We start from the raw sequence: 24404 nt of genomic DNA on the forward strand, positions 1-24404 counted from the left end.
AGAGAGGTGGGGTGAATTAAGGAAATTATTTTATTGTATATTAGGCATAGTTTGGAGGGGGTGAAGGCCTGCAGGGACAGGAGCCAGGGAATGGCTGCCACTGGGAAAGGGGAGATTGGGCTGGGATCTTGGCAAGGAATTGCTGGCTGGGAGGGTGGGCAGGGGCTGGGCTGGAATTCCCAGATTTGCTGGGGCTGCCCCTGGATCCCTGGCAGTGCCCAAGGCCAGGCTGGATCCACCAGGGACAGGGGGAGGTGTCCCTGCCGTGGATGGGGTGGGGTGAAGATGCTCTTTAAGATCCCTTCCAACCCAACCCAGTCTGGGATTGTGGGATTTTGGAATTCTGGGGTGCTTGGCAGAAAGATGAGGTTGTGATGGGACCCCTCACCTGCTCTTTAAGTCTCCGCCTTCCTTAAATCTGTTCTTTTTTGGTGTGTTCAAAGCACAGAAAATGCAGTTCATTCATTTTTATTCATTTTATGATCCCCTAAAAGGAGGCTGTTGTAGGACTGAGGAGAAACAGTGAATTAAGCAGACCCCAAGAGCCAGATCTTCCATGTTTTCCTCATGTGGATATCCGATAATCGGCAGCATTTTTGGTGTGGAAGTGGAGAAAAGATCAGAGCAGCCACATTGTAAAATTTCTTTTGGGTTGCTTGTGATGGGAGAGACCTGGGGGAAATCTGAGCTGTTTTCTGTGGTTCATCCTGGTGAGAGCCAGGAGTGTCCAGCTGGATGGATCCTGGAGGTGTTTCCCCAGGTGTTTGGGAGCAGCTTTCCATGGATTTGAGTGCTGGGATGGCACGAGGGCTCCAGGGAGGGGCTGGAGGGGGATCTGGGGTGTGTGGTAGGGCAGGGGTTGGGTGTGGGGAGGTTCTCTCACCCCCTTTTAAACCTGGACTAAGGCACAGTTTAAATGAAGTGCCTAGAAAGGCTCAGTGGGACACGTGCCATTGTGTTTCAGTTTAGGAGACACTTCTGGGATAAAAAGAAGCAAAAAAACCCAGCCCTGGAGAGGGGTAAAAAATCCCAAAGATTTTTTGGAACCTGTAAATTTCCTTTTTTCAGAAAAGAAATTTCATTTTTTCAGAGGGTTTTTTGTCTTCCAGCATGCATCCATAATGCAAGATTTAACAATGCAATGGGAGTTTTTAACTCCTACATGCCCCGCTCTTCTCTTTTTGAACTGATAAATCCATGTATATATATGAATTTATATATTTGTATTTATAGATTTATATGTATATTTATTTATATATGAATGTATATATTTATATGTATATTATTTATATATATATATTTATATATTAATTTATCCATTCAAAAAGAGCAGAGCGGGGCATGTAGGAGTTTAAAAATAAATAAATAAGTATATATAAATAAAAATAAATAAATAAATAAATAAATAAATAAATAAATATGGATTTATAAATATATATGGATTTATTTATATTTATATATATAAATCCATATTAAAATATATAAATATATATAATTTGATGAATGCATAATTTTTCCATCTCCCCTCTACCTGAGACATAGTGGGAATCAAGTGGAACAACCCAGATTTGGAGGTGACAGCCAAAAAACCCCAAAGAATCGTGGCTGTTCTCGCTCCTAGGAAGTGTTTCCCATCTCCATAACAGGTTCCAGCAGTGGCTGAGGGGTTTTTACAATCCTCAGATCATAAAATGAGCAATTCCATAATCTCCAAACCCTTTTAACTGCTGCTTTATGGGAAATTAAAAGCGCCCTGAACATTTGTATTCCAAATTCCAATAAACGCCCTATTTTCAGTCAGCCCCTCTCCTGGGGATCAGCCAGGCACATGCCCAGATGTCTCTGCTGGCTTGAGGAGTTCTCCATCCCAACAGATTGTCCCAAAATGTGCCCACGTGGATCCTGGCACAGCCGTTCCCCAACTCCTCCTCGGCTGGTGGGAACTCCTCACGTGGAAATCCTGGGATCTGGGGGAAGTTCCAGGGTTTGTCCAGGATGCTGGAGTCATCCTCTCCCTTGGCATGATCCCCAGGACTGCCAGGTGTTCTTCCAGCCTGTGATCCGTCAGGGACTGGAGCTGGGATATCCCTGGCTGCTGTCTGTCCTGTGGCAGTGCACCAGGAAAAACCTGGATTTGGGGGGAAAATGGGAACGTTGTAGTGGAGAGATGGGAAGGTTTAAGCAGATCAGGAGAGGAATGTCCAGCCCACAGGTGCTGATCTCTCGATGTGCCTTGGGTCCTGGGGTCAGATTTGGGGACCTCCCAACAAGAGAGACCCTGGAGGGGCTGGAGCATGGCCAGGGCAGGGAACAGAGCTGGGCAGGGGCTGGAGAATCCCTGAGGAGCTGGGCAGGGGCTGCAGAATCCCTGAGGAGCTGGGCAGGGGCTGCAGAATCCCTGAGGAGCTGGGCAGGGGCTGGAGAATCCCTGAGGAGCTGGGCAGGGGCTGCAGAATCCCTGAGGAGCTGGGCAGGGGCTGGAGAATCCCTGAGGAGCTGGGCAGGGGCTCAGCCTGGAGCAAAGGAGGCTCAGGGGCCCTTGTGGCTCTGCACAGCTCCTGGCAGGAGGGGACAGCCGGGGGGTCGGGCTCTGCTCCAGGGAACAGGGAATGGCTTCCCACTGCCAGAGGGCAGGGATGGGTGGGATATTGGGAATTCCTGCCTGGGAGGGTGGGCAGGCCCTGGTATGGGGTGCCCAGAGAAGCTGTGGCTGCCCCTGGATCCCTGGAAGGCCAAGCTGGACCCCTAACCTGGCCTGGGACAGCTCCAGGGATGGAAATTCCACAACCTCTTGGGATGGCTCACACTTGCTGGTGTTGGTGTTGAACGATCTGAGAACTCCACATCTGCCAGGACACATCCCCTGGGCACCTTGGGTTCGGGTCTGGGAACCTTTGGAGGTTCCATGACCCAACTTTTCAGCCAGTCCTATGGATTCTGTTCTGAATTTCTTGGCACGCATCTGCAACATCCTTCTAAAGAGCTTCCTTCTCCTCAACTTGAAAAACATCTCGTGGTCAGCCCCTGGGGAGTCCCTCCCTGGGGCTGTGGGTGCTCCTCAGCCCTGCCAGTGTCCCATGACGGGGACACTCCTTTCTCTGCAGTGACAGCACTCCAGGCCCATCTTTGTTCCATCAGAGGAACGTTTGATGGGGAGGGAGAGAAGTTTTTCTTTAATCTGACCCAGTTCAGAGTGTTTTGGGTAACTCCTCCCTCTTCCCACAGCTCTCTGAAATTACCCAGATGGGAATGAGCTCTGAGAGCTCGGGCTGTAATGGGGAACAGCTTCAGAGAAGGGTTGTGTGGGAATGGTGTGGGAGAAGGAGGAGCTCAGTATGGAAACTGGGTGAAGGAGAAGCTCAGTGTGGGAACTGGGATCTTCTCTCTGCTCCTCTTGCCTTGATTCCTCCCCAGCATTTCTCAGTTTTTCCCACCTGTGAGCTTCTCCAGAGTCCATGGATTTGTTCTTCAGCCTCAGTGTCCTCAAGGTGCCACTTTGTTCCTGGGGATACAGAACAGGAGGTCCCAATCACTTGGCTTTTCCAGGATGGTCTTCCAAGGCTTTACCCAAGGAGGTCCCATCACTTTGTTTTTCTAGGATAACCTTCTAAGGCTTTATCCAAGGAGTTCCCATCCCTTGACCTTTCTAGGACAGCCTTCCAAGGCTTTACCCAAGGAGGTCCCAATCACTTGGCATTTTTAGGATGGCCTTCCAAGGATGGCCTTCCAAGGCTTTACCCAAGGAGGTCCCATCACTTGGTTTTTCTAGGACAACCTTCTAAGGCTTTATCCAAGGAGTTCCCATCACTTGGCTTTCCTAGGGCGGCCTTCCAAGGCTTTATCCAAGGAAGATGACTTCAGGATCTCCGTCCTTCCTTGAGGCATCCTGAGATGGTCGATTCCCCACATGTTATCTGTGGCCATGAGCAGATCGGTCCGCATTCCCTTCCCTGGGAGCTGCTTCAGCCTCCATCCCAGAAGTGCCATCACAAATCCCATGTAATTCAGAGGAGACCTTGCCCTCAGATGGTGTTTTTGAGGGATGCAGTCATGTCTGTGCCCATTTTCACCTCCCAATCCGTGCAAGGCCCCGTCCCCGCGTGCGCAGCAGCGCCAGGGGCACAGGGAGATCCCCCCGTTGGCTGTAATTAATTAATTTACAGTGGATGTCTCTTTTCTGCCGTGCCTTTGAACTCTTTATTCTTTGTCCATTGTAAAGGGCTTAACGGTTCCTCTTCCTTGATCCTTTCATCAGTGAAATGTTTTGGAAGAGAGGTTGGAGTCCCCCTGTGACCTGCCCTGGGTGGCCCAGGCCTGTAGACCTTGCAAAGACATTACTTTTTTGGCCTGAACACAAACCCCTCAAACCTTTAGCCTGGCTAAATGCTTTGTACAAACAGCCGCATACTGATCTGCTCTATTCTCCGGTGATTTTCTGCTCAAGGGGCTGCTCTGTAGGTTGCTTGCTATGTTTGCCACTTGCCTTGGTCGTGAAGACAGTACAATAAACGAATCCGACAGTACTGAGGCCAACACTGCGCTCGGTTGTTCCAGGGAAATTATCCTGAAATCTGCTTGAAGAGATTAAACCCAAGAAGAACTGGCTGTGTCTCTCCTCTAAAGCTCCGCTCTCCTCTTTGTTTCTCCTTTTCTGCTCCGAGACTTTGTTCATTCCTCCTTCAGAATGGGTTGGTGGCATTGGTATGTAAAGTGTGACCTGCGATTACAGGAGGTGCAGCTCCTTCTCCAGCAGCCCAGGGGAAACATTGCATTCATTCCTCTGCAGCTTTTCTGAGTGTCTGAGCCGAATTCCTGCTCTTGTTTCTTCTGGGATATGAAAAATATCAGCTCCTACATCATTCCTTCTGGAACACAGAGAATATCAGCTTTTACGTTATTTCTCCTTGGACACAAAGAATATCAGCTCCTACATTATTTCTTCCATGACACAAAGAATATCAACTCCTACATTATTTCTTCCATGACACAAAGAATATCAACTCCCACATTATTTCTTCTGGGACACAGAGAATATCAGCTTGGATGTCGTTTCACTTCTTGCATGTCAATCATAGAATCCCAGAATTGTAGGATTTGGCTTGGAAAGGACATTAAAGACCATCTCATCCCAGCCATGGGCAGGGACACCTTGTGCTGGAAGGTTCCAGAGCTTTGTTAATTCAGTGTTGATGAAATCTTTTGATGAGAATTGCTGTTCAGTTGTGTTGGCTCAGTGGGTGACCATCCTAAATTTTCAAGTGTCACTCCATAACTCTCCTGGCTTCATCCAGTGGCTTCCTTAGGAATCACAGATTGGCTTGGGATGGAAGGGACCTTAAAGACCATCTTGTTCTAGCCATGGGCAGGGTCACCTTTCTCTGGAAGGTTCCAGAGCATTATTAATTCAGTATTTTGGTGAAAATTGCAGCTTAACTCAGTGTTGTCTCAATGTGTGACCATCCTGAATTTTGAAAAGCAGCATCACTCCATAATTCTGCCAGCCTTCCCCCAGCAGGTTCCTTAGGAATCACTGATTGATTTGGGATGAAGAAAACCTTAAAACCCATCCAGTTCAGGATGGAAAATACCTTAAAGGCCATCCAGTTCCAACCTCTCCATGGGCAGGGAACTGTGGGAAGGGACAATGGGCAGAGACAGCTAAAGGTGAGCTGCTAGGGAGCAGCCATGTCCTGGGATGAAATCTGTCTTGAGATGAAATCTCTTTTGGGATGAAGTCTGTCTTGGGATGAAATCTGCCTTGGGATGAAATCTGCCTTGGGATGAAATCTGCCTTGGAATGGAATCTGCCTTGGGTTTCTCACAGGCAGCCGACAGCGGTGATAAATTCACCAGCCTTGTGAGAACATTCTCAATCACAGGCATTTTCTCATGAGGATTTGAAGTTCATGCTTTGGGGAAGATCTTTAATTTCCCAACTCCGTGTGTGCCCCTAAATAGATGCTGAACAGCTGTGAGGCCCTTGATCCAAAATAGAAACTCGTTTTCCTCACAGTCCTTCCAGGCTTTCTTTTCCAGGATTTCTCCAGATGTAATCAGGAACATGAGGTGACCCCATCCTTGGAGGGTAAGACTTCATGGTTGGCTTCCTCAACCCAGGGACATCTCTGACCCTGAGCCACCCACAGGAGTTTCACCCCTTGAGAAGGTGCTCAAGCACCATTTCTCACTTATAAACAGTTTTATTTTCTCAGGTATTGTGCTTTTCCAAAGGGTTTTAGGATTGATGTGGCTTTTGGGATAATTGTTCCAGATGGGACAGTGGGGTGTAGAGGGAATGTGTAAAGATGATTTATCCCTTGCAGATCAGAGTCAGAGGGTTTGGTTGATCCTCCCTCCCTGCTGGCTCGGGCAAGCTGCAGTCAAATTTTATAGCAAACTACATTAAAATGCCTTTGCAGTTAGGATTAATTAAAACAGTTTTTGAGGGACACATGTGAAGTCACTTTGGGCTCTTTACACGCAGAATATTGTGGGATTGGTCAGTGGAATTGGCTGGAGCTGAGCAGCTCTGATCTCAAGGAACCATGGAATGGTTTCTGATGGAGGGACCTTCAAGATCATCCAGTCCCATGTTCTGCCATGAGCAGGGACACCCTCCACTGTCCCAGGGTGCTCCAAGCCCCAGCCTGGCCTGGGACTTTTCCAGGGATCCAGGGACAGCCACAGCTTCTCTGGGCACCCCGTGCCAGGGCCTGCCCACCCTGCAGGGAAGGGGAAGAACTTCCTCCTGTTCATCCCTGTCCCATCCTGTGCAAAACTCCAAAGGCACGACCATGGGTTGTTCCCACTGACTTTGGTTTGAGCTTTTTCTATCCAAAATCTAAATTCGAGCAGTCACATCCATAATTTCTGTTTTTATTTGTTTATCACTCCTTTTGACTCATAACTTCAGATAAAAGCAATGATTTCCCAGCCGCGTTTGCTCCTGTCCTGCAGCGGTTGTCACTTGAGCGATCACCGCGAAGATGAGCGATGGTTTCAATCTCAAATCTCTTCTGGCATCTGAGACTATTAAAAAGCAGAGTCTGAGAAGTGTCCCCTGTGCCCCTGGAGGTGCCTGTGTCTGGCTTGAAGGATGTTCTCCATCCCAAGGTTTTAATGGAAGGTGGAGCAAGGGAGCTGATTAATAACCCTGCTTTGCTTCCCCGAAACGAGGCGGTTGAGGGACAGGACTGAGTCCTGGTGTTTCACTCATTAATCTCTTCTTGTTGGAGCCAAGGGGCTGCTCCGTGATTGGGCTGCTCTAGGAGAGCTTTGGACATGGCAGTGTGATGATTTATGTTCCTGATTTTGTGGCCTTGGCTTGGAAATAGGAAAACTTTTGGGAGGACAAGTGTTCAAGGCGAAGACCACCTGACATGAAATTGTTTTGTCCATCGGTGCCTCTGATTAGTGATGGAGACAAAAGGCAAAATCCTCCTTCCATATTGCCCAGCCATCCCTAATCCTCGTCTTTGGGGAGCTTTAGGAGATGTTGGAGAGTCCCTGTACTGGGATAGATGGACGGTAATGGGCCATGTAACTGAAAAATCTGTGTTTGGTGTGTATTTTCACTCCTTTCTCCCTTTTTGCCATCACACCTGGCTTCATCCCAAGAGAACATTTCATTCCTCCAGCACCTCCAGTGCCTGCAGGAGCCACGCAACTCAGCCCCAGGCAGGTGCTCCCCCTCGAGCCTTTGGTGGCGTTGAGTCGTGGCCTCACAACCCAGGTCCCCTCAGCGCCGAGAGGTTGTGAGGAGAGAGGAGATGAAGCTGTAACTGCAGAGGGTGAAAATGAAGTGAAGTTGGGCAGAACCAACCTCAAAAGACACCCTGGGATGCGTGCAGGCGTCGGCTTCATGAGCGTTCCCAAGGAAAAGCTGCTAAATGCCATGGAAGAACCAAGGTCCTCTAAGATGGATCCATTCAAGCCCCTTCAGCGGTTTTAGGTTTGGTTTAAAGAATGGATTAGGAGAAAAATGAACAACCAAAGTATGAAATTTTGGCCAGATTAGGCTGGAAGGAGATAAATGTGGCCTTGGAAATATTCTCTTCGCTTTAGAAGCCGGCGTTGTTCAGTTGTCAGATGTCTTCATCCACCAGAAATAAAAATGCCACCCAACGGCCGCGGGTCTCCGCGTTTGGGCTGACCAAGAGGCGCCATCACCAGATCATGCAAATAATCTGCTGCCTGATAATTAATGACGCGGCCGGGCATATTTTTTTGATGAATGCTCGTGGAGCCTGGTGACAGGCGTGAAATTAGAAAATTCCTTCAGCGCCCTAAAATATAAATAGCTTTCGGAACTGAAAAGAGTTTCACAGCTGAAGATTTTATTGTGTTGAGAGGAAAAACTTTTCCACCCCCATCCCCCCCTTTCTCCTGGGCGAGTTGTTTGTCCGTTCACAAAACAAATACTCTGAAGCCCAGTGCGGCTCATGGGAATAAATTTCAGGTCGAATTAGTACAGTTTCCTTGCTGTCAGGACGGTGGAATTAATGGTGTTTTGATGACACGAATTTTGAAGGGCGAACAAAGACGCTGAAGGGAGGGAGACATGACTCCTTAGAAGCGCGGTCCTCCTCTCCCCCAGCCTCTCTTGTCTTCCCTGTCATCCGTCTGCCAATCTCCCTGTCCATGGTTAGTTAAAGGCGCTTTTTATCCTCTTTTCTTTCCCACAGAGTTTGCCAGATCCGGCCCAGTGCCTGGGTTCCAAGGGGACACGCTGCAGTTGGCCTTCATCGACTTGAGACAAGTAAGTCTTTGTGTTTTTGTTTTTTGTTTTGCTTTTAAGATGTGTGACTGAAGACCATCAGGTCTTAAGGGAAGGGAGAGGAGGGGAAACGGCGTCAGTGATTTACGCCAGAGACCTATATTTCCCCCCTCCTCCTCCTCCTCCCGTCCCTCGAAGCCACCTCCTTGCCGAGCGCTCCTGGAGATGGTGGAGGTGAAAAGGGCTGGTGGAAGGGGGCGAGGAAGAAAGCCAGGCCTGACCCTGGCCAACGGGGCCATTGTGCTGCCCTCGGCGGCCGCGGCGCGGAGGGACCGCGGCAGCTCGGCGGCCGGTGCCGAGCAGGTGCTGGGAACAGAGAGAGCAGTGATGCAGAGCCCGCCCGCCTCGGGGACCTTTGTTCCCAGAGAATGCCCACGGAGGCGCTTGCGAGGGCGGAGGAATTTGCATTCCCCTGTGTCCGTGCCCGTTTGTGTCCCTCTCGCTGTGTCCCTCTCCGTGTCCCTCCGAGGCTCGGCCACCCCCCCGCCCCGGTCCCCTCTTCCGCAGACGCTCCCCGGCCAGCGATGACAAAGTGGCTCTTGGGGAAGATGGTTGGGGAAGGCTCCACCCGTCGGTGGCCACCTCTGGAGGGGGCCCCGTTGGAGCCAAGTTGACCATAGCAGGTACTGAGGCCTTTGTGGGGCTTGGCAGCCAATTTTGGGAAAAGGGCCATTCTGGGGAGTCATTTGTTTGGGGAGAAATGGGCATTATTGATACACTAGGCCGGGGGGAAAAGTGAGGTGGTCCTGTCATCTCTTGGCACTGAAGATGGATGGGTCGGAGGGAAAGTCTGAATGAAGTAAGACTCAATGACTGATGCTTCTCTCCTATTAAAACAATCTTTTTTTGTCTGTTAAACCCCCCTGGCTTTGTCCCTGCTGCCATCATGATGCAGTGCCTCTTGTTCGCGGGGTTGACGTAGTTTGCATTCTGAAAACTTTCGGGTGCCGAGGGTATTTCTTAAATCTGCATAATCCCTTGTATCGATGATCTTGCCCCTGCCTCTGATTCGTGCTGGAGCCGCTTTCAACCCGCCAGGGTTTGAGAACTCCTCAGAATCCAATTGATGTGCGGGGAGCCATCTGTCATCCCACGACACTTGTGTTAACTTTAATAACATCAGGACGCCGCTTTTCGGGCCCGGGCCCGCCAGGAACTGCCAAATTTGTTTGCGAAACGGTCCCAGCAGCTCCATGGGAGAGGTGTGCGTTATCACCAGGCTGCGTTGACGCTTTTATCTTCATCAGCTCCTTGGCGCTTTATTGACTGCGGCGCTCGCGGCGGCCTCCGGGCTGTGAGGAAATGTGGAGGCCCTGGGCCTTTTCCAAGCACCAGGCTGTGAATGTGGGGGCTTTGGAGAGGCAACCTGGGGCTCTTGGAAGAGTGAAACGCCTGAAAATGTCTCGGCGGGGTTGAGGCAGCAAAACGTTTGTGTGGTTCATGAGTGCAAAATGCAGCCAAAGGGACCCAGCTCAGGTGAGGAGGAGGAGGAGGAGCAGGAGCCTCAGTCCTTCCTCTTCTCTCCAATGGGTGTCCTTGGACACGGAGGTTTTGTCTTTGTTCCAGGAGTTTTGTTCTTGCATTTAAGAACGTTGCTCTTGCTCCCAAGTTTTGTTCTTGCATTTAAAAGCAGCAGCACCTCTGAATCTCAAGGCCAGGTGGGATGAGGATTGGAGAGCCCTGGGACAAAGGGAGTGTCCCTGCCCATGGCAGGGGTGGCACTGGGTGGGCTCTGAGATCCCTTCCCACCCAAACTGTCCCAGGATTTTTGATTGTGCAAGGAGAAAGGGGAGATGCAGTGGCCAGGTGAGGATGGGAATCCTGGATCTCAGGGATGATGGTTGATGATTGGTGAGGGGAAAATCAAGGTGTTGTACAGCTCATGGGGGAGAGCTCACCCATCTCTGACCTACCCAGCAGCAGGGAAAGAGGAGGGAGCTCCCCCTGCCTGGTCCTGATCTGGTGGCGTGTTGTGTGGGAACTCAGCACATCGCTCTGGATGTCCAGAGCTACCAAGAGAACCCCTGGGGGGCTCAGAGGTCTTGGAATGCTGCCAAAAGCGCCAGGTGGCTCGACTTTGATCCTTCTAGGGATGTGCCACCTGCGTATGAGGATATGAGAATCACTGGGGTTTAAATGATACAGAAATAGTATAATTACAGGGCAAAACACAGGTTTTAAGGTTTTGGTACAGGGGGGTTATGGAGACAAGATGGAGGAGTTTGGGCCTGCCTCGTGGTTCTTCTTCCTTCTCCATGTCTTCCATTTTCTGTGTGACACAGAGATTTTTGATAGGTTCTTGGTGAAGGTACACTTGCTAATAAGGGTGATAAGTACTGGGGACAAAAGGTAAATATGATTTACGTAGTTTTTGCTATAAAAGGACATGACTGCCCTGTGGGCAGTCAGAGTGCCTTTGGCTGCCTTGCTGGTCAGATCCCAGCTGGGCAGAGAGAAAACTTTGCAGATAAGAAATAATAAACAACCTTGAAGACCAAAAACCTGAGAGTCCAGCCTGGTCCTTTGGAGCCCGATCGGAGCGAACCCATCTCACCCTTGTCTGGGCAGGGACAGACAGCAGGGGACCAGGACAGTGTTGGGATGTGTCACCAGAGCCCATCCCAGCAAGGCTCTGGGGGCTGCTCTGTCACCTCCAGTGCTCCCAGCACTTCTTGTTGGGCTGCAGCTCCAGCTGGGAGCAGGGAGAGGTGGGAAGGCCATGGAGGAAGGGCTTTGATTGTTCTTTGACTCACCTTGACATTTCTCTTGTTGGACTTGGCATCCTTTCTCTTTTAAGCCTTGAAATGAGACTGGAGCAGGGTAGATTAAATGGGATATTGGGGAGGAATTGCTCTCTGTGAGGGTGGGGAGGGCCTGGGATGGAGCCCAAGCAGCTGTGGCTGTCCCTGCTCCCTGGAAGTGTCCAAGGCCAGGGTGGACATTGAGGCTGGGACAGTGGAAGGTGTCCCTGTCCATGGCAGGGGATGGAATGGGATGAGACTGAAGGTCCCTTCCAACTCAAACCATTCCATGATTGTGTGAAATGTCACCACAATGTTGGTTTGGATGGAATGACCCAGCTGGGGGAAGGAGGGAGGAGAAATGACTGGGCAAGAATTCACCAAAGTAGGGAAATCAAAGAGATTTCCCTTCCCAACATATTGCAGTAGGAAATAGCAGTAGCGGAACATTTGTAAATCCGAGAAAAATTTTTGCTGTAATGGAGGATGATTATGGGAGTGACCAAAACTAATAAAAATATGAAGTGATAGGAAAATGTGGTGACTTGGTTTGTGCCTTGTAGTGGGAAATAAACCCCAAAAAGATGTCACTGTTTAAAGGCATCAGTTTGTGCTTGTTCAGAGCAGCAGACTCCAGTTTTCCACATCAAAATCCTGGTTTTCCCCTCGTGCCCAAGGAAATCAGGAGCACTTCCATCTGTGTCTGGAAAAGAGGAAGAGTTGAGCCCAGAAAATCAAAATCACTATTTTGAGCAGGCAGAAATGTAAAATGGGGCTTGATTTCCTATTCTGGGACAATTCTAAATCCATGAATACCCTTAATGAAGTCGCAAAGGAAACCAACTCCCAGCTCAAGTCCTTCTGCAGGAGTGACACTCAAATATTTCAGGTTTTTCAAGGAAGGAATAATTGTCTTTTCCTCCTTCCAGTTTAAACGTTGCTCTTGCACACTCAGTGCTGTGTGTTAGAAATTTGAAATAAGTTTAGTCCCATTTAGTCCCATGCTGAAATTTGAAATAATCAACTCCTCTGGATCTTCACCAAACACCCCTGAATGTCCAAACACCACTGGAGATCTCCAGGTGTTCTCAGGTGATTCCCAATCCCGCATGTGGAATCATTCCCGGTTTTCCCCATAGCTGGAAGTGTTTTAATTTTTGGTTTTCAGGGGTTTGTTGTGAGGATGTTGGTGCAAGGGGAGGGTTTTGTGCTGCTCTCTGAGGTCCCTGCGATCCCTGGCCACGCTGATCTCTCCTAGAAGCCAGATCAGCGCTCGTGGCCGCCTTCCAAGGAAAATCTGTCTCCAGCACTTGAGGAATTTCACTCTGGGCTTCGGGGAGGGAGCACACTCAGTGATGAGAGCTCCCTCCTCCCAGCCTCTCCTTCTGTCCAGTGAGTTACAAACCCCTGAGTTCCCTCTGCAGGTACCAGCCTGAGCTCTGAGGGATGTCTGGACCAAGGCAGGTGGGAACCTACCTGGGCTGAGGCCCCTGGATGTCCAAGGGATGGGGACAGGGGGGTTCCACTCTTCTCCCCCCAGATTTTTCTGCTTTGCTTTATGCAAACTTGGTGGGTTTGAGTTTCAGCTCCTCGGACCCCATCAGTGGGGTTGAGACAGGCAAGGTCAGGCTTAGGTGGAATTTGGCAAGGAATTCCTGCCTGGGAGGATGAGGAGGGGCTGGGCTGGAATTCCCAGATTTGCTGTGGCTGCCCCTGGATCCCTGGCAGTGCCCAAGGCCAGGCTGGATCCACCTAGGACAGGTGGAGGTGTCCCTGCCATGGATGGGGTGGGATGGGATTTAAGATCCAACCCAAACCATTCCATGGTTCACCTGGGAGTGGGAATCTCCCAAGGAATGGGCTGAATTTAAGGTCCCATCCAACACAACCCATTCCTTGACTCTGCTATTGTTTGTCCCATGGGAAGTGCTTTGTTTGTGTGTTTTCCCTGTGTTGGGATCCAGCTGTGGTTATTGTGGGATCCTGCTGCATCCCAGCCAGCTGGGAATGGGAAGTCTCCCTCCAATGTGTTCATTTTTCTCTTATTAGCCCCGACAGAGGCACTTAATAAAGGAATGATCCCCTCAGGAGCACAATTCCCTTCCATCCCTGCTCTGTGATGGAATCATGGAGTGGTTTGGTTTGGAAGAGACCTTTAATCCCATCCCACTCCACCCCAGCCACGGGCAGGGACACCTCCCACTATCCCAGGATGCTCCAAGCCCAACCTGGCCTGGGACACTTCCAGGGATCCAGGGGCATCCCTAACTTCTCCCAGGTTTCCTCTCCCTCCTGCCCTGTGTGCAGTCCCCAGATGTTCCCGTTTTCTCCAGCCCTACACCTTTCTATCTAAAAATAAGAACCAAAGAGAGGAGCAAAGCGGCAGCATGTGCTCATCCCTGCTCCTCACATTCCAGCAGCCTGGATTCCTGGGCTCTGTGCCTGGATTTCAGGAACCACCTGCTCCCTTGGAGCAGCCAGTGTGAGGTCACTCAGGGAGCTCCAGTTGTGCTGGAATGGTGGGCATCCGGCCTGGCTTCTTATCAAATACTAGCTGATAAATCAGGGATCCCCCTCTGGCTGGGTTGGTGGCCGCTCTGGGGGCACTGGGAGGCCTGGAATTGTGTCCTTGTGTCAGGCACTGGAATAGCTCCCCAGGGAATGGGCACATTCCCGAGGCTGCCGGAGCTCCGGGAGCGCTGGGACAGCGCTCCCAAGGGTGCCCAGGGTGGGATTTTGGGGTGTCCCAGGCAAGGGAAGGAGTTGGACTCAATTTTGGCAGATCTCTTTCCACTCAGTGCCTCCCATGAGATGTATCCCTGTCCCCTGCTGCTTCCATGTGCTCCAGGGCTTCCATGCTGAGGAAAAGCCCTTGGGAATTTGGGGTGAAGGTCCCCTTGGTGTGACACTGGTGGCTCTGGCCACCTCTCAGCTCTGACATTTGTCATTGTGGTGGTGGGAAGGGGGAGCCAGTCCCTCCAATCAGTCCATGGCAGCGTCCAGGATGCCCTGAAGGTTCATTCCCACCGGGCAGCAAGCTCTGTGTTGTTTTTTTAACTTGTTTTTGTATTTTACAGTTAAATGTGGCTCCCCAGCCCTGCAGAGTCAGGAGATGTTTGGGGAGCAGAGCAAAAACAAGACTTTGGGTGAGCCCAGAACCATCCTGCTCAGCAAACTGGTTTGGCTGATCCTTCCCAGCTGGTTTAGCTGGGAGATGGAGCAGGAGCTGAGAACCACAGGAGGGGATGATCAATTAACCCAGCTCTCCCGCCGAGGTGTCTCCTCCCGCATGTCCCTGCTTGTGTCTCCAGGGTTTCTGCTGGGAGAGCAGCTCCCACGGCTTTGTTGCCACGTTAGTCACTGGATGCAGGAGGGCAGGGATGAAAAGGTGACTCACGAGGGGTTTTCAGCTCGTTTCAGTCACTGTTTTTCATCTCCAAATTGTTCCCTTGGCTCCAGCCCCCCTCCCCCACTGCCTTGCCCGGCCTCAGCCTCAGAGCTCGAGTTCTGAGCTGAACTCTGAATCCCAGGTCTTGGAATTCTCTCATTCTGCTCCAGCCAAAGGGGGATCTGAGCACTGGGTTTTGTCCAGGAAAGCTGTGGCTGTCCCTGGATCCCTGGCAGTGTCCAAGGCCAGGCTGGACACTGGGGCTTGGATCCCCCTGAGACAGTGGGAGGTGTCCCTGTCCATCCCAGAGGGCTGGGACTGGATGATTCCCATGGTCATCCCAGCCCCTTCCATGATTTTGAGAAGCCAGGTTGTACTTTTGGGTTTCTGCTCACCTTCACTGTTTAGGGCCTTGGCAGGGGACATTTTTGCCACGGAAAGACAACATTGGAATTTTGCACCTTTTTTACTTTATAATCAGCACAGAATCACTTCAGGTTGGGAGACACCTCCCAGATCATCAACCCACCATCAACCTCTGCCATTTTCCCTGTTTTCCTGCATCCTTCACTCCTGTGGATCTTGTCCTTGTTTAACAACCCTTGAATTCTTCAACCCCTTTTTCTGTGGCCTCTGCCACTTTGTCCTGTCCAGCCCGGCCACCCAAAGCCCTCTTCCAGCTCTGGATCCCTGCCTGCAGCTCCCAAACGTGCCAAGGGAAATGCTGAATTCCAGAATTCCTGGCAGACACCTGGAGCACTCAGGAAGCAGAGGTGTGAAGACACAGGTTCCACTGTCAGCCCTAATTCCTCATTTCCCAGCAGGGAGAGAGAGGTTGGAGCTGGTCGGATCATTACCCTCAAATCCAGGATTTTGCTGTTCAGATCCTATCTCCAGGCTCTTAATTACTGCAGTGGCTCCTCTCCAAGTTCCTTACACCGACTGATATCTCCTGGATCATTTACCCAGCGTTATTAATCACCTTCATTAAGGTGGTGCCCACAGGCCATCGAAAAGTGCCCGTTCTGCTGCTTCTTGTGCAAACACGAAGCCCTGAAGAGTCTGAGGAGATAATGGAGGGCAGCAAGGGCAGGTGCCTGACTTCCAGCTGAGCTAATTACTGCTAATTAAAGGATATTTTGTTTCCTAACACCCCTGAGTGTGACGGAGGCTTCTCTAGGGATCCATAACCACATCAGCTTCCCAGAAGTTGTTGTTGTTGTTATTATTATTAATATTAATATTTTCGCCTTCATCCTCTGTCCCACCTCTCTACTTCCAGAAACCCAAATTATCCTGGCTTTCCTGAATGCCAGGTTGCCTGGGGAAGCCAAGGCTGCGGTTTATTCCTGGTGGACCTCAGGGGTGGCTGAGTGTCCTCTCCAAGGTCATCAGCAGGAGGAAGTCAATCATTTCATTAAGGCAAAGAAACCACCTGAACATTGGATTTCTCTCTCCAGAAATGCCTGGTTTGTGTTTGCAATCCATAATTGGAATTAATTTACCTTTGGAAATCTGGGAAGTTACAGATTGACTGAGTTAAAGGGCTGGACAATCTTTTCCAGGAAGAAATCTCCCCTAATACCCAACCTGAACCTCCCATGACACAACCTGAAGCCATTTCCTCTTCCTGTTGCTTTTCAACCTGGCAGAAGGGACCATTCCCTGTTATTGTCTCCATCCATCCAACTCCCATCCCATGGCTCCCTAAAAACACTTGGGAGAGGTGAAGGAACACAAAGAAGATGGAGGGAAACCAAAGCCATCAAACCCCAGCCCGCAGGTGTTCAATGAGGGGCCCTTTTTTGGTTTATTTCCTACCCCCAGGACCCCCTGATCCTTGTGCTTTGGTGCTCACGTGTGGCCCCCAGGCAGTGACACCAAAATGAGGGGTTTTCCCTGGAAAACCAACTGGATCTGGGTCAAAACCTGTCCCAGGGCAGTTGGGAGACATCTAAGAAGCAGCAAGAGATGGTTGGGGAACTCCTCTGGGACCTCCTGAAGTTGAGGCTGAGCTCCAGCCCACGGCCCTGCTCTCCCAGGTGTCCCACACCTCCGGCACTGCTCACCCTTCCCGGAATTCCCGTCGGGAGCGCTGCCCCACGTCGGAGACCCTCCAGAGATGGTCTGCAAATCCATTTTTCCTCCCTGCAGCGTGGATCCACGTGCTCAGCCCTGGGTTGTTGGGCAGGCACTGCCCAGGGAGCCGGCAGGGATCCCTCAGGCTGCGGCCAGCCCGGCGCTCCAGGAAGAACATTCCAGAGCCTTGGCCAAACCACTCTGGTTCTTCCTTGTCAGGCTCAGGGCACTGTTTCTTTTTTTTCCCCTCAGTGCCCAAATCCCAGCAGTGTTGGAGAAGGGCACATGGAGTGGTTTATTTGTTTTTAAATCAGTGTTAACTGCCTGACTCACAAAGGGAAGGATCCTCCGAAGTCTGGGCTGGAAATCCAAGCTGCCTCTCGCTGTGCTCTGCGGAAAAAGGGATGGGAAGAGGGCAGGAAACACAAAAGCAGGAGCTCAGAGCAGATTTAGAGCCTTAACTCTGATTTTTCCTGCCTTGGTGGGTTTAAACTGGCCTTAGTGCTGCTTTAAACCCAGCCTTTTGTGGTTCAATGCCATTAAAATCACACGGACCCCTCTCCCCTTCGGCTGCTCAGGCTCCAGAGCCATCACTCTCCATCCAGGAGGGATGCAGTGGCATGGGGAGGACTTAAAAGTGCCTGGATGTTCCCCAGAGCCTCCAAACAAAAAAAACCCGGAGTGCAAACATGTCCTGTTAGCACTTGTGGGCGGCGGGGAGCACAGCCGGGGTTCCTGGGCGCTGGGAATTGTGGAGCCTGTCGACACTCGGCCCTCTGGAACAATAAAAGCAAACAAACAATCAAATCCTCTGTCACTGGGAGCCTTTCAGACAAAGGGAATAAAGGGAGGAAATGAGGAGCTGGAGAGCGAGGAGAGGGGTTTGGGACCTCGTGGTTGGGTGCTGAGTTCCTCTGGTCGCCGTGTGGGCATGGCACGGGGTGGTGTGGGCGTCAGGGCAGGAGGGGATGAGGTGGGAGAGACCTTTCCCACATTGATCACGGAATCAGGGAATGGTTTGGGCTGGAAGGGACCCCAAAGATCCTCTCCTTCCATCCTTCCACCATCCCAGGGTGCTCCAACCTGGCCTTGGGCACTTGCAGGGATGGGAAGTGACTCCAGCCTGGTCTGGTGGAATTTGATGTCAGAACAAGGAGCCACTCCCAGGACTCCATGGAGAACTTCATCCCAAGGGACCTTGCAGTGGGCCAGGAACGTGTTTCCATTGGGTTTATTCCTCCAAGACTCAGCTGGAGTCTCTTGCTCCTCCTGAGCACCCTCTGGCTGCCCCTGGCCCACCCTCCCCGGAGCGGCGCCGTGCTGTGGGAACCAGGATCTCCTTCCCGAGATTCCTTCCCCGGAACTGCAGGCTCTCATCCAGCCAGGAAAACAGACACCGCCAGGAGCTGCAGAGGGCCCACATTCCCTTTATCCCACGGATTGGGGCAGGACTGACAGGAACAGAGGGCACCAGAGGTGGGTGCCCTTCACCTCCACACCCCCAGCTGGAAACCGAACCCGCTCTGGTGATCCGGGAGCTGCCGCTCCGGGGGGATGAGGAGGAGCTGTCCATAAAGGAGCTTTTATGGAGCTGCCTTTCACTGATCCAAACTTCACCTGGAGCTCCTGTTGCTGCCGCCACGGGGAGGCGTTCCCAGGTTTCCCTGGAATGGGATCCCCCAGCCGGATCGCCGTGGGTGGCCGGGGGAGTTGTGCCGAGCTCTGGTGCCTTTGAAGCCGTAGGGAAACTTTATCCCAGTGCATCCCTGTCACTCTTCTCCTTGTGACCTCTCGAAGGCAGCTGGATCATTTCAGAGCAGGGAAACTTTAGCTCCTGGAAAACCTGGGGGTGTCCCGCCTGCCAAGGAGTCTGGGATAACACCGTGGGATGAGGGACAGGACCGCCGGGGCTCTGCCCATCGAGGTGACTTTGATTGCGAGGCCTCGGGCCCCTGTGTCCCTCAAGAATGAGGGATTAATTCCCTCCCAGACACACAATCCCACAGCAGTCTGTTCTGGGAGTCTCCCATTGATTTTTTCCCCGTTGGATTCGAGGAGTACAAATATTGAGCGGCGTTTACGGAGCGCTGGATTAGGAGGGAAATCGATGGGATGAGGTCAGTGAGGAAGGGCAGGGGACTGATGGGGACGAGGCAGAGGAGAGGGAGATCGACCTCTTCATGCCTCAAGGGCTGGAGAGAAACTGTGGGAATGATGGCGTGGAGCTGTGGGAGAACCCATCAGGGAGCAGATCACTTGGAATAGGGGAAGAATTGGGGTTAAGGTGATTTTAATGTCATATTCCAGCCCAGAATTCCCAGGTCACTCGAGGTGAGGGTGCTGCACATCCCACCCCTGCCAGATGTCATTTCGTTGATGGGTTGACAGCAAGGTGGCACTGTATAGCCAGGAACATCGCGCCGGGATCCATTCCAACCTCCCCGTTGGATCCACGGAATCACAGGATGGTTTTTCAATTAATGAGCTCCCCACCATCCTGGGATAAAAATGGTCATTTCCATTCCTGGAGGTTCTGCTGACTCCGGGGCGCGTGGGCTTGGATTAGCCGCCGTTCAATGCATCAATGGGTTATTTTTAGGCTGGGTCTGCTAGGAGAGTTTCGAGGTTGATCTGGTGAGAGTGGGAAGTTTTGTGCTCTGGCTCCAAATCCATTCCAGTGTTTAAGTGCAGATTTCCTGTAGAACTCCTATAGAGAGAGGGTTGTCAAGCATTGGAACAAAACTTCCAAGGGCGCTGGGTGGAGTCCCCAACCCTGGGGGGATTTCAAGGCCCTGCGGATGTGGCACTTGGGGACACGGCCAGTGGTGGCCTTGGCAGTGCTGGGGAGGAGCTGGACTCGATCTTGGGGGGCTTTTCCAGCCCAGATGATCCCGTGATTGCCCAGGTGTGTCAGTGCTGCCGTCGGAGACGCCCGGAGGTGTCCCAGCTGTCCACGAAGGATGAGTAGATGGGACACGGCGTTCCCAGGGATTTGTGTCCCGCTGGAGCAGCAGCTGGCAGATGCTTTTTGGTGCCTGAAATGGTGCCAGCCCGTTGGCTGGGGGAGCGGGGCTGCTGGCTGTGAGTGACGGGTGGGTAATCGGATGTGTGTCCGCATCTGTCCGTCCTGACGGCAGAGCGGAGCTGTGAGGTCACAGCGCCGCTCCCAGGGGGAGGACGGGAGCTGAGGAGGGGTTTGTGCTCCAGCTGTGCTGAGCCAGCTGCACTTCCCAGCTTTTGATGCACTTCTGCCGTTCCAGGGAGTTGGGATTTGGAAATTCGGTCTCCAAAAGGCCGCTCCTGTGGGGCGGAGGGGACACGGGCAGGTGCGGGTCGGGGTCTGCTCCCTGTGGGACAGGACAAGAGGGAACGGCCTCAGGATGTGCCAGGGACCTGAATGTCCCATTCCGGTTGGATTTTAGGGAGAAATTCTTAAGGGAAAGGGTTTTCCAGCCCTGGCACAGGCGTGGAGTCCCCATACCTGGAGGGATTTTGAAGCTCTGTGGATGTGGCACTTGGGGACGTGGGGCAGTGGTGGCCTTGGCAGAGCTGAGTGTCGGTGATCTGAGAGGGCTTTTCCAGCCTCAGTAATTCCACGATTCTGTGTTTTTCCACATCCAAAACGAACCAGCCATGAATGTCCTGGACTGAGCTTCTGTCCTTCAGGTTGACTTTGCATCCTGCCCTTTGACAAACACAACGCTTCATCCTGGAAATGGAGCAAATTCACCAAAGCATCACAGATTTAACAAGATTAGGAAGATTTTATTTTTAACAAGATTGGAAATCCCGAGTGCAATTTGGACTAAATGTTGGCACAAGTGCCCTCATTATTCCCTGTTTTTCTGCATATCCTGAACAGCTCCATGGTGGGATCAGTTGAGTACCAGGAGGGCTCCATGTGCTGGGTGCACAGGGAGGAGGAGAGCAATTAGCCTAATGGGCTTTAATTGCAGAACCATGGAATCGTTTAGGTCGGAAAAGACCTCTGGGATCGTCGGGCCCAGCCTTTAATTGATGGAGATGGAGGTGGTCTGACCACCAGAGCAGGGAGGGGGCCTTGGCTGCTGTGGGGTCTGCTGGGGGATTGGGGTGAAGCTGTGGGACTGACCAGAGGCAGGGCACGTTCCTTGGGACCAGGAGGACGTCCTGGGCTCCAGGACTGTCCAGGCAATGCAGAGGGAGAGAGGATCAGGAAGGGGCTGCAGCTCCAGGAGCAGGATGGGATTTTGGGAAGGAATTCCTGGCTGGGTTGGAATTCCCAGAGAAGCTGAGAAGCTGTGGCTGCCCCTGGATCCCTGGAAGTGTCCAAGGCCAGGTTGGTCTTAGGGGCTGGGATCCAGCTGGGACAGCGGAGGTGTCACCGCCCATGGAACCCATGGAATGGGGTGGGAATGAGGTGATTTCAAGGTCCCTTCCAGCCCAAACCATTCCATGATTCCATAATTCAACCATGCCCTCCTTAATCCCATCCCAGAGAGAAGAAACTCCCAGCTTTCCCCTTCTCCAGAGCAGTTGTGACTCCAACTCTTCACAGAGCCCTGGGATGAACTTTCCATTGCTTTGAGAATTTTCTTGCTTTGAAACCAAACGAGTCCCAAAAATGCTGCAGCTTGGGGTCCCTGGGAAAAGCGGCACATGGCATGGATGTGGTGCAGGAATGATAGGGAGATCTTGATGTTTATTCCCCAATTCCCATCCGTGTCCGAGGTAGGAAGGTTTAGAGGAGACGTTGGAGTTGTTTTGGCTGAGGTTTGAAAATGCGGCTGTGAGAATTCAGTCCCAGCGCTGAGAGCCGTGCACCAGCTCTGACTTACAAAAAACAAATAAATACTGGAATAGTTGGTGTTAACTGGCCCATAAAAAAATAAATAAATACTGGAATAGTTGGTGTTAAATGGCCCAACTTCCTTGACCCAGCTCATGTTTTCTGGATAATCCGCGGGGATGGCAGTGGTTGGCTCCTGTGAGTCACCCCGAGCCTTCCTCTTGCTTGAGCAAACCCTGACTTCCCTAAATAGGATAATTCAGCTCCCTGGCTCCCTTCGTGTCTTTTCTGATTAATTGGTCAAAATTTGGGCTTGGTTTGGCCAGACAGAGCTTTTGTTTGTGGTGCTTAATCGGGGTTTGCGTGTTTTGGGGTGAGAGCTCTTGTGAGCAGCGCTTTAATTCCTGTGATTTTCGTTTGGGGTTTTTATTTGGGATCTTCCCACGAATCCAGGTCAGGTTGGATGAACTTGCAGCAGCCTGGTTGAGTGGAAGGGTCCCTGCCCGTGGTCCTTTCCAGCTCAAACCCTTCTGTGATCCCGTAGAGTGCTGCGTGCTGGGCTGGGGTGGGGCTGGGAGTTCCTGGCGTTGGAAATTCCGGTTGCCGCAGATACGTGGATTTTATTTAAAGCCCTTGTGTGTGTTTTCAGCACGGGCTGGAGCCTGATGTGCTGAACACCATGAAACAAAGTCTGGCTTTTGTCTCGCGTGGTGTCAGACAGACAGACAGACGGGGCAGGAGCCGTAGGTGTGACCGAGGCTGTTGGCATCTCCCCATCCTCCTGTTCGCAGCCTCGGTGGAAGAGCAAACACTCCCCCGATCTAATCTCGTTAAATGTTCCCGGCTGTAATCCCTTAATTTGGCTGCTGACATGAGGGCTGCTGATGGGGAAACGAGGCGGGGATGGGCACTGACAGCCACGGGAGATTGGGATCTTTTGTTGCACAGATCAAGAGAACCTGAGAGCCCTGCCGGGTTGTGCCCGTGACCAGAAATAGTCCCCGCAGATGAGTCATGGCTCCAAACCTCACAGGGAACAGAAATCTCACTGCAAATGCCTCGGTTTGTTCCCATCTTGAGCTGTTATCAGCCCCTGGGGGATCCGAGGCCTCTGCAGGGAGAGCTCCCTGCAGCCCTTCAGTGCCCAAAGGGGATGGAAAGGAAAGAGGGAGAGAGGCTTCCCACACGGGCAGGACACGAGGGAAGTGTTCTAAAGGAAAAGAGGAGAGGTTTAGGTGGGATCTTGGCAAGGAATTCCAGGCTGGGAGGGTGGGGAGAGGCTGGGATGGAATTCCCAGATTTGCTGTGGCTGCCCCTGGATCCCTGGCAGTGCCCACGAGGTTGGACACTGGGGCTTGGATCCACCTGGGACAGTGGGAGGTGTCCCTGCCCATTGCAGGGGTGGCCCTGGATCATCTTCTAAGTCTCTTCCAACCCAAACCATTCCATGATCTTGAATATCTTTCCCAACCTAAATGGCTCTGTGATCCTCCGTGCTGTAAAGAAACCAAAAAATGTCTTTTCTCCCTTTAATTTGCGGCGCCTTGGAAGCCAAGTGGACAAAGTCTGTTCTTGCTCTGCTCCTCTTAATGCTTAAAACCTGGAGGGGGGAGGGAATCCTGCCTGGAATGCAGCCCCTGTGCGGGATTGCTTTTCCAAAGTGTTTGAAAACAATCACTTCTGCAGGAGCGGGGGCTCGCTTGAACAGCCAGTTCTGTCCCGGAGACGAACATTCCGGGATGCCAGAGGAAAACAGCGAGGCTGGAATTCGCCTCGTGTTTGAGGTTAGCTCCAGAGGAGTTTTCAGCCGGGGTGGTTTTATATAGCAGCTCTCGGTGGAAACAGTTTGTCTGTCATATTTTTAGGTTCAGGGATTTCTTGGAGGTCACCCCGAGTTCAGGCTCCTCTCCCTGCTGCCCCGATGGAGGTGGGAATTCGTGTTCGGAGTGACCGGGGTCCAGAGCTGCTGTCAGACCTCGTCCCTCTGGCTGGCCGTGGCAGCAGGTTCATGGGATGAGTGTGCACAGCTCCCGCCCCAGTTTGGGGGAAATTCTGCTTCTGTTGGATCCCTGTGGAACTCAGAATCCCAAACTGGTTTGGGATGGAAAGAGCCTTGAATTCCATCCCGCCCCCTGCCAAGGGCAGGGACACCTCCCGCTATCCCAGGTTGCTCCAAGCTTCATCCAGCCTGGCCTCGGACACTTCCAGGGGTGAGGAGTTCACAACCTCTCTGCCAGGGCCTCGGCACCCTCACAGGGAGGAATTCCTTCCCAAAATCCCATCTAGCCCTGCCCTCTGTCTGTTTAAAGCCATAATTTAGGCCATTTAATTATCCCTCTGCCTTTCAGCCACTCGAAACTCCTTCCAAAGGGCCCTTAATAGAAAGCAGAGGAGCCTCCAGCACAAATTTCTCTCCAGTAGCACATTTTTCCTATAGATTATCCTTTAATTTTCATGGAGGGGAATGTTCTGCTGCTGTAAGGAGAGAGCAGAGCCCGTGTGGGGCTGCGTGCATAAAAACGTATGGAGTTACCGACTTTTCCAAGAGGAAAAGGTGATGTCATGGGCTGTGGAAAGAATATTTTTTATATTCCTGCTCTCATCTGATCACGCTTAGGATATAAATAGTGGGGAAAGGCACAAGGCAGTGAA

At 51.7% G+C, this 24404-nt stretch overlaps 1 protein-coding gene across 2 annotated transcripts in view; it reads left to right on the top strand.

The window, feature by feature from the left end:
- The window catches only part of EXOC6B (exocyst complex component 6B), a 309916-nt gene that overhangs the window by 233001 nt on the left and 52511 nt on the right, over nt 1-24404 (top strand). For both annotated transcript variants that reach the window (XM_084205070.1, XM_084205071.1), the window contains one exon: nt 8685-8758. In XM_084205070.1, coding sequence (XP_084061196.1) covers nt 8685-8758 — 74 coding nt within the window. The remainder of the gene's footprint in view (nt 1-8684; nt 8759-24404) is intronic.

The sequence above is a fragment of the Fringilla coelebs genome (genome assembly GCF_963513975.1).
Source record: "Fringilla coelebs genome assembly, chromosome: 4".
NCBI lineage: Eukaryota > Metazoa > Chordata > Aves > Passeriformes > Fringillidae > Fringilla > Fringilla coelebs.